The 10445-nt window shown below is 38.3% G+C and overlaps 1 protein-coding gene across 1 annotated transcript; it reads right to left on the reverse strand.

The window, feature by feature from the left end:
- Nucleotides 1-1573: 1573 nt before the first annotated feature.
- On the reverse strand, nucleotides 1574-5785 carry LOC118385964 (protein FEV). The gene is made up of 3 exons (XM_035773239.2): nucleotides 5330-5785; nucleotides 4776-4847; nucleotides 1574-4276 (listed from the first exon to the last, which is right to left on the reverse strand). The coding sequence occupies exons 1-3, from the start codon at nucleotides 5376-5378 to the stop codon at nucleotides 3738-3740; spliced, it is 660 nt and encodes a 219-aa protein (XP_035629132.1). The 5' UTR covers nucleotides 5379-5785; the 3' UTR covers nucleotides 1574-3737.
- Nucleotides 5786-10445: the final 4660 nt, after the last annotated feature.

Below are 10445 nucleotides of genomic sequence, written 5' to 3' on the forward strand. Positions count from 1 at the left end.
GTTATAGAAATTTTCCGGGTTGACTGACCTGTCTAAAAGTAATGATAGACTGTAATGTATCTTTACTTATTTGAGCTGTTATTGCCATAATATGGATTTAGCCTTATTAAAAAACATCTTCTGTATACAACCTCTACCGTGTCACAACACAACTGATTTTCTTTCCAGGTGACTACCTACCTCTTGAAGCTGGTTGAGAGAATGCGAAGAGTGTGCAAAGATGTCCTCAAGGAAAATAGTGGCTTTGAAGAATCTAAATAAAGAAAACCCCTGGAATGAGTTGGTGTATCCAAACGTTTGACTGGTACTGTCTATTAAAAAATATTGTAGGTTTTAGCATAGCTTTAAACAGTTTAGATCGGTATACATATCTTGTTGTGCTCCTTTTTTAATCTTTTGAAAGTGAATGTCATTGCTATAGGGACATTTCCTTTATGTGTTCTATAGTGTGAGAACAAGAATAGAGAAAAACTGAGATCATGCCTTGGCCTCTGTTGGTCTGTCAATGTGCAGACAGAGGGAGAGGAGACCGGGTATTTGAAATGGGTCTGGTGTTTCGAGCGCTGCCTGCCTGACATCAATAGATGGCTCTATTGATATGCAGGTCACACACACATACACTGCCATGTTCTTATCAGCCTCCTCACAATATGCAACCATGCGGGAGGCATTCTCCATCTATGACTTCAAATGGGCTCCACAGACAACGAGTGAATAGTTGTTTCTCTGGATCTCAAACCACTGACAGCACTGCATGTCTAGATGTAGGTTTAGGTTACATACAAGCTTTGTGAAGTAATTCTTTACCAGATACAGGCAATCTGCCATGGAAGGCATGTTGACCCATACCATCAATATACTGTAGTTAATCCACAATAATAACCTAAATGACAGAGTGAAAAGAATGGAGCCTGTACAGAAAAAGAATCTTCCAAAACAGGCATCCTGTTTGCAACAAGACACCAAGGGAATAATGCAAAATAATGTGGCAAAGCAATTCATTTTTTGTCCTGAATACAAAGTGATATGTTTGGGGCAAATCCAATATAACACATTACTGAGTACCACTCTCCATATTTTCAAGCATAATAGTGGCTGTATCGTGTTATGGGTATGTTTGTAATCGTGAAGGACTGGGGAGTTTTTCGGGATAAAAAAATAAGCACAAGCATAAGCAAAATCCTAGAGGAAAATCTGATTCAGTATGCTTTCTATCAGACACTGGGAGATGAATTCAGCTTTCAGCAGGACAATAACCTAAAACACAAGGCCAAATCTAGACAGGAGTTGATTACCTCGAAGACAGTGAATTTTCCTTACTGGCCGAGTTACAGTTTTGACTCAAATCTGCTTAAAAATCTATAGCAAGACCTGAAAATGGTTGTCTATCAATGGTCAACAGCCAATTTGACAGAGCTTGAAGAATTTTGAAAAGAATAATGGGCAAATTTTATGCAATCCAGGTGAGGAAAGCTCTTAGAGACTCGCCCAGAAAGACTCACATCTACCAAATATTATTCTAAAATGTATTGACTCAGGGGGTTGAATACTTATCTAATCAAGACATACAGTATTAGTGTTTTCATTTTATTTTTTTATTTTTTACATTACAGAGTATTTTGGGTTGTTTTTTGACAATGAAAAAATGACAATTGAATCCATCATAATCCTACTTTGTAACAAAACAAAATGTGGAAAGAGTCAAGGGGTGTGAATGCTTTCTGAAGGCACTGTAAATGTGTTCAATGACCTGATCCACAGCAATAAAGGTGAACAAATATTTTGAAATAGCACAACTTCATTTTTGTCTAGATTTAAAGTAACACAAAACGTTTCTCCCTCAAACCAGAATAGCACATGGAACAGTGGGTCATGTTTTTAAATGTAGATCATTTAAATGTTATATAAATGTTATGGAAACAGTATGACGCTGCGCCCCTGTCATACGTGACCACAAGATCCTCAACCAAGCTGAGAGCGAAAGACGTGTTGCGCACTTGGAAAAATCATCTGCAAATTCTAATGAGGATAATGATGGTCTTGTGCACATTTTCATACATTCTGTGATAATTCTGCAAAAATAAAATGCATATAAAATAACATGATAAATTCACAAAATGTCACAAATCTAGGCTACAATAGGCCTAATAGCATGCATGCCTAAACCTTAACAAATGACAATCAACCACTGTACAAATGACACTCGACTTATTCAATAACATGTTCATTTTAAAGGCTACAGTAGGCTAACAACATGAGAACGAATAAGATGTAATGGAATAGGTACACGTGAAGAGTTTAATTCTAAAACGTTATATAGACCTACCCATTTTCAGAAATGTTGGTAAATTAGCTTTTATTGTTTAAACAAATTATGAAAGAGGTTTGTGTTTTTTTCCCCCGCCTTATTTAATCATGCCATGGCGTAGTTCAATGACAGATATGTATTTGTTTAAAATCTATCACTTGATGGTTTCATTTCAGAGACAAATAATTACGTGTTTTTCAAAATGCTACATATGCGCCACACTCTCAGGGAAATAGGTAGTACTGCTAGGTTTTACAGAGTCAAATGTAACAAGTAACAAAAATGTGTATAAATAAATGTACAAATTATACATTTAGGGCACAACATACATATTTTTTAAATCAACTTTTTTTCATACAGTAATATGAGATCTGTATCTAAAACAATTAGCCTACATTTTCCATTTGACAGGATATGAACATTACATTCCAGCTAAATAATGGATGTATAACATTTTGCAAAAAAAAGTATAATAATCATACACAAGAAAATCTGAGAACAGTACTATTTTACACATAAATTAAGGTACCCATAATCAATCATTTCCGATGAAAAACACAAATGTGAAAAATTGGTGGATATAGCTTTTCGGAAAAATTAGCCTACAATTTCAAAGATCATTTCTAAGAGGCTTTAAGTGTTAATCGAACAATATATGTATTTTTTTTCGTGCATAAAAATGTCGAATCTGTGTGTCAAATGTAAAAATAGGCTATAAAGAAAACGTATGAAAACGAAAAGGCAACCCCTTTTGTTGTCGTAATCTAGTAGTCCCTGCACTGCATTGTAAACTGCCTGTGTAGGCTACATCTACATAATGAAGGCTATTTAAAGTGACGATATATCTGTATCTCCAAAATATTTTTAGAGTCGCAGTAATATCTCTACATTGAAAAGTACACTGCAAGCTTATTTGAGATCAAATCAGTATCTATATGCCGAATTAATAGCCACCTGGAGGCGCTAGAAGCCAGACAATCTCTTACAAGACACCAAGAATGCGTTCAGCAGGACGCATCGTTTTGCAACCTCCGGGTAGCGAAAACATGCATCTCTGACATGTAGAATAAGGAAATTACGTCTGTTCGATTTGTAGTATTTATATCAGCAACGTTCGAGAACGTTTTCGTAATATCTTGTCAACGAGAGAAAAATAGGCAAGACAATGGTTCTTAATCTAGATTTTGTTTGATATAGGCTTCATATCTTTTTTTTTTTTTAAAGCACGTGTTTAAATTTTAAACTTTCCATAAATGATTCATGATTTTCCCATAGACCCATTTATTGAGGACTTTAAAAAAAAATGTTGGTCCACAAGAGGAAAAATCATAATTCAGAGACCTAATTTAAAAAGGCGCGCGCCTTCAGCTACCATTGTGAATTATGATTAGGCCTTTTTTAACAACGTTATTGGTAGAGTTAATAGGAGTCAATTGTAGTGGTTATTGATATTATTCAGGTTGTTGATGTTGTTGACGCAGCTGATGTGCGAGGCAGAGACAGAACCAAACGGTCCCGGGGGTTGGAGGTTGTGACTGTGGTAGAGAGTCGGTGGCGACCCCGGCCAATAAGAGAATCCAGACGAACCGACGCCTGGACCAACCAGGTTTAGCTTTGAAATCCCCGAAAAGGGAATGGGGGCAAAATTACTCTGGAATTTATAAAGAGCTTGCTCTGTTGATGAGGGTTGACAAACCTGAGCCAACCCGTGAAAGTCGAATTTGTAAGCATATCGCTTCCCATGGACCTTTGTCATTATGTTTTTGTCATAGTAGTACCGCAATGCGCGGCTGAGTTTGTCGTAGTTCATGTTGGGCTTGCTTTTGCGCTCGCCCCATCGCCGGGCCACCTCATCTGGTTCAATTAGCTTGAATTCTCCATTCGTTCCTTCCCAGGCGATGCAGGACATGTTGGCGCTGTCTGACAGGAGTTCGAGGAGAAACTGCCATAGCTGAATCTGTCCACTGCCTAATCAAAATAACACATAATAGTACACATGTGTGACGGTGACAATACAGGAAAATAAGCATTCATCCTTTGATAGGCTATTTGACAAATGTATTTAACTTTATTTCCAAAATAAGTGTACAATTACGCATAAAATTAACATGTCGATAACCTAGCAGTAGTTGGACAATAATTTGGTTCAATTTCCTCGATGTCTATGTCTTACAATTACAAAAGCAAGAAAGAAAATTATTTGTCAAAAAAAAATGTGCCTAGTTCACAAACAACCCAATTACGTATTTATTGTCCACTCTTGTAGAACCCCTTTTTAAGCGTGTTATCATATTCTTTCATGTGATTAATTATCTCTAATCAAATCAATGGCAGTGTTTCTATGGACGGTAGATTATTACAATTATTAAAAGGTCAACGCTTATATTAATTCTTAAAAATGCTCTGGATAACTACAATGTTGGGTTGGGATGCATATAATAAATACAAAATTTAAACAATTGCTTACCTTTTTGCACTCCTGTGTTTATGGGACTCCAGGATGCACCTTTGCTTTCTTTCAACAGATTTTCTGTTGGATCTGCAATAGACCAGTCATTAACACAAATAAATATGTTATTAAACCAATATTATTTGAAAATATAGCATATATTAATGTAAAATAAGTTTTCATTGCAAAATTATGTTAAAATACAATGAAACATTAGAGAATTCTGCAAAATATATCTTTATTCCACGTTGAAATATCTATCTTCAGATTGAAAATATTATAAAAAGCCTTAAAAAGCTATGGTTTCATTTTATAATCTAGTCTCTAACTAATGCTCGGTTTTCTAATATTTGTAGTTTTTTTCCTCCAAGCTTTACGGCTGAAGCCAGGAAACGCGTTCAGGAAAGAGGATATCCGATTTCCGACAAAAGAGGAGACAGGTTACAGATTGAAAAGGCAGAGCAATCGCTAGCTAGAAGCAGAATCACTACCGAAGGAATAAAGACGATTTCCCTCATCTGAATAGCCTATAAATAAATAATATTTTCAATGTCACGTACAAAAGCACGAACCTGAGAGATACATGTTAAACATAAGGTTTCCTCCGCAGTTCTGTCTCATTGTAGCTGTTGTTCAAGAAAGGGTTGGATTTCATTCGGGCAAAGATTTTTATTAAACTTTATCTCATAACTGTGATCTGGAATAAATGTGGGACAGATTGAAGTTTCCAGGCAACTGTCACAAACCCCATCTCGGAGACAATATTCAGACAGCAATTTCCTCTGGTGCATTGCTTTAATTAAAAGAGCAATTTGCCTCTGTCATCTCTCCCCGGTCTCCACAATAAAAAGATCCGAGAGAAATTCGGTCTTATCAATCCACCATCAGGGTTTAATAAAGTTTCCGCGTTAAGATCAGAGTTTCTATGGAGAATTGAAGTGTTTGACATGGAAAACCAGTTCAGATCCCCTCTCTTTTCCGCCTCTTTACCTCTTTGCAAACACAGAGGCCTATTTCATGTATGAAAATAATATTGACCTTAAAAACACGCCTCAATGCACCTGGGAAAACAAGAAAAATGTATCACCGACCTTATGTTTATAGGCATAAGGCTATATACAATCGGAGTGTAAATGAGGCTAAATCTAAAACAATATCTTAAATTATGTTTATCGATGTAAAGCCACAAGAGAACAATTCTCTTTTAATCAAAAGCAATTATGCAAGGACGAGCGTCCAAGCTACCTCCCAAGACCCCATCCATGATCCACAAAAGCTCATTAGCCTAATAATAGCATAACAATAACAACAATAGGCCTAGTAATAATAATATAAGGAATCCTAATCATACTCAGAGCCATACCCATTATCATGAATAGGCCTAATAATACTGAGGCTCGGTATACTAATAAGAAATAATAATAAGTATTTTTAGAATAATGACAATGCATTTTCTTTATTAAGATTTTCCTTGAAATACAATAACTGTATCCATATAAACGTGGCCTAGTCCTAGCCTAAGGAATATGAAGAAAAATACACTGTGGGCAGATAACATTAATGAGATCAGCTGTGAAAATATGCAGTGAGTAAGTGTAATAAAAAGGGAATGACAGTATTTAAGGCAAACACTTTATTAGCTGTCATATGCCATGGACATGCAAAATGTACAGCAAATTGTAGATTTTGTAGACGTTTTATGCTACTTTTACCAACTTCATAATACGTATTTCTAATCACAACACCGGACAATAATTAAATGCACATAATAAACACAACATATTATTTATTGTAAATCAACATGTATTGATGCAAATGTAATATTTTCACGAAAATGTGTTATCAAGTCATAGTTGTCTAGGGCAAAGATAACAGGAGCAAACGATATGAGACCAGAGAGTATGTATGTGACTGCTAAGCAAGGCTATTATATGACTCATGGAGTAGGCGATAATATTTCACGTCCCCACCACGCCTCTCTCTCCACGCGTTCCGCTGCTGCTGCTCTCAGAAGAGTAGTGTCTGGCGTCCCAGACTTGCTTTAGCTGCCTGAGTCTTTAAACAGGTCGCAGGCAACTTAAAACAAGCCTCGAATGCAAGATCATTTTCGAAAGGTTTGAATGAAATATTATTGTCCCGTTCTGGTGTGTTCCAAGTTATAGTTCCAGTTTTGATGTCCTTATAGTGTCCTTATAGTTTCAAATAAATATTTGTCAATTCAAACAAACGATAGGCTCTAAAACTCTTCGAATCATAATTTGACACATGTGCGCATAAATCATATTGTCAGTGGTGGTAGTTATGCACGAATCTCAAATTAGGATTCCACCCTTCAATAACACTTTAGATAATGTCTATTGACTGTAAAGCAATCCCACAGAAATACCTATATAATTGTATACATCTGATTACAAAATGAGACCATTCCTATGTGCGCACAGTAAATCGATGGTGAGAAGCCAAGACAAGTGCAGTGCCTCCTGCATTTACAATAATTCCCAACTCGTTCACAGGCAAAGAGAGTGCTAGGCTACCTAAAAACTATTTATATCTTCTCTTACTCATCGTTGGACTTACCAGTTTTTCGGGATTGAAACACAAGCAACACTGGCCTAACCTATTCCCCCACCATCCGAAACGACTGCCAAGCTCCTCTGCACTGTGCGGCCGTTTTAATCAGTCGGGATAGAAATGTGTATTTGGGAAAGGTGTGTATAGTTGAACATTTATTAAAAGATCCTGGACTGGGTGTGGGCCTGTGTCTTTTACCGGTCTGCGGTTCATGAGCAAGTCTCTGGGTGTGTAGGCTAACGCGGAATTGAATGTCCTGGACCTGAACTGTCAGACGAGACAGCAAACAAACATACAATAAGGATGTAGCAAGTGTGATTTAAAACGTAATCCGGTTCAAGAAAACACGCATGTATTATACACAACTTGGCAAATGTGTTAGCCTTATCATGCAATGGCAGTCTCAACGATAGCCTGACCCTACATAGCGGGGCTATCCCCCAATTTAAATCGTTTATTTGGTCTTAAATTAGTTTGTCATGGCTGCAGTGGTCAGCACCTGGGACAACTCACATTGTCTGGCTGCATGTTAGGCCAGGTTTGGAGAGAAGCCTACTTCATTTCAGATTAAGAGCCTTCTGCCTTCATTCAATCATATGGGCATTAATCATGGGCATTAATATGGAGTTGGTCCCCCCCTTTGCTGCTATAAAAGCCTCCACTCTTCTGGGAAGTCTTTCCACTAGAAGCTGGAAAATAGCTGCGGGAACTTGCTTCCATTCAGCCACAAGAGCGTTGGTGAGGTCGGGCACTGATGTTGGGCAATTAGGCCTGGCTCGCAGTCTGCGTTCCAATTCATCCCAAAGGTGATTGATGGGGTTGAGGTCAGGGCTCTGTGCAGGCCAGTCAAGTTCTTCCACACTGATCTAGACAAACCATTTTTTGTATGGAACATGCTGTGTGCACAGGGGTATTGTCATGCTGAAACAGGAAAGGGCCTTCCCCAAACTGTTGCCACAAAGTTGGAAGCACAGAATCGTTTAGAATGTCATGGTATGCTGTAGCATTACGATTTCCCTTTACTGGAACATTATTCCTCCTTCACCAAACTTTACAGTTGGCACTATGCATTGGGGCAGGTAGCGTTTCTCCTGGCATCTGCCAAGCCCCGATTCGTCTGTCGGACTGCCAGATGGTGAAGCGTGATTCATCGCTCCAGAGAATTTCCACTTCTTCAGAGTCCAATGGTGGTGAGCTTTACACCACTCCAACCTGCGCTTGGCATTGCTCGTGGTGATTTTAGGCTTATGTGCGGCTGCTTGGCCATGGAACCCCATTTCATGAAGCTCCCGGCGAACAGGTCTTCTACTGACGTTGATTCCAGAGGCATTTAGGAACTCAGTAGTGAGTGTTGCAACCAAGGATAGATTATTTGTATGTGCTCTGCACTTCAGGACTTAGCGATCCATTTCTGTGAGCTTGTGTGGCCTACCACACAAGCCGTTGTTGCTCCTACATGTTTCCACTTCACAATAACAGCACTTACAGTTGACTGAGGCAGCTCTAGCAGGGCAGACATTTGACAAACTGACTTGTTGGAAAGGTGGCATCCTATGAATGTGCCACATTGAATGTCACTGAGCGCTTTAGTATGGGACATTCTACTGCCTGTGATTGTCTATGGAGATTGTATGGCTGTGTGCTCGATTTTATACACCTGTCAGCAATGGGTGTGGCTGAAATAGCCGAATCCACTCATTTGAAGGGGTGTCCATATACTTTTGGGCATGTAGTGTATGTTATTTCAAGGCGTAAGCACAGAAACATATTCTTTATTTCTTTGTTCTTTAAAAAAAACATATTTGAAAGGTATTTTGAAGTTTTATTGATAGCCTACCTTTAGGGCAGAGAGGGATGTAAAACACCAAATAATGCATGCAGAGCAGAATTAGGCCGATACCCACTAATTATCAAAATCCAGAAAAGAGCTGTTAAATTCTATAACCGCCTAAAAGGAAGCGATTCCCAAACCTTCCATAACAAAGCCATCACCTACAGAGAGATGAACCTGGAGAAGAGTCCCCTAAGCAAGCTGGTCCTGGGGCTCTGTTCACAAACACAAACACACCCTACAGAGCCCCAGGACAACAGCACAATTAGACCCAACCAAATCACGAGAAAACAAAAAGATAATTACTTGACACATTGGAAAGAATTAACAAAAAAACAGAGCAAACTAGAATGCTATTTGGCCCTACACAGAGAGTACACAGCGGCGGAATACCTGACCACTGTGACTGACCCTAAATTAAGGAAAGCTTTGACTATGTACAGACTCAGTGAGCATAGCCTTGCTATTGAGAAAGGCCGCCGTAGGCAGACATGGCTCTCAAGAGAAGACAGGCTATGTGCTCACTGCCCACAAAATTAGGTGGAAACTGAGCTGCACTTCCTAACCTCCTGCCCAATGTATGACCATATTAGAGAGACATATTTCCCTCAGATGACACAGATCCACAAAGAATTCGAAAACAAATCCAATTTTGAAAAACTCCCATATCTACTGGGTGAAATTCCACAGTGCAGTGTGCCATCACAGCAGCAAGATTTGTGACCTGTTGCCACGAGAAAAGGGCAACCAGTGAAGAACAAACACCATTGCAAATACAACCCATATTTATGCTTATTTATTTTATCTTGTGTCCTTTAACCATTTGTACATTGTTAAAACACTGTATATATATAATATGACATTCGTAATGTCTTTATTGTTTTGAAACTTCTGTATGTGTAATGTTTACTGTTAATTTTTATTGTTTTTCACTTTATATATTCACTTTATATATTATCTACCTCACTTGCTTTGGCAATGTTAACACATGTTTCCCATGCCAATAAAGCCCTTGAATTGAATTGAATTGGATTGAATTGATATGTCAGAGAAAGTGAGTGTCGTAACTGGGGGTCGATCCATTGCCTCCAGGGGCATGTATGTGGCATATATTGTCGATTTCGCTTGGTAAAGTTTTATGGCTCTTTTGATTGTTGTCACAGTAAAAGAAAGGTGGTCCTTTGACGTCCCAGTTTAGCCCCCAACCCCTCTTTTTTTGTATAGGCTTCATGGTAGGCTACGACAAAACACAACATTGCAATAACAAATGGTCAAAACAATAGTGA

The sequence above is a fragment of the Oncorhynchus keta genome, chromosome 7 (genome assembly GCF_023373465.1).
Source record: "Oncorhynchus keta strain PuntledgeMale-10-30-2019 chromosome 7, Oket_V2, whole genome shotgun sequence".
Classification (NCBI taxonomy): Eukaryota; Metazoa; Chordata; class Actinopteri; order Salmoniformes; family Salmonidae; genus Oncorhynchus; species Oncorhynchus keta.

What these genes read in the sequence shown, in the direction of transcription:
- LOC118385964 (XM_035773239.2), bottom strand. Translation starts at nt 5,378, where the DNA reads ATGAGACAGAACTGCGGAGGAAACCTTATGTTTAACATGTATCTCTCA. An exon ending in GTTTAACATGTATCTCTCAG is followed by an intron (nt 4,848 to 5,329) that starts GTTCGTGCTTTT and finishes GGTCTATTGCAG; the next exon opens with ATCCAACAGAAAATCTGTTG. An exon ending in AAACACAGGAGTGCAAAAAG is followed by an intron (nt 4,277 to 4,775) that starts GTAAGCAATTGT and finishes TATTTTGATTAG; the next exon opens with GCAGTGGACAGATTCAGCTA.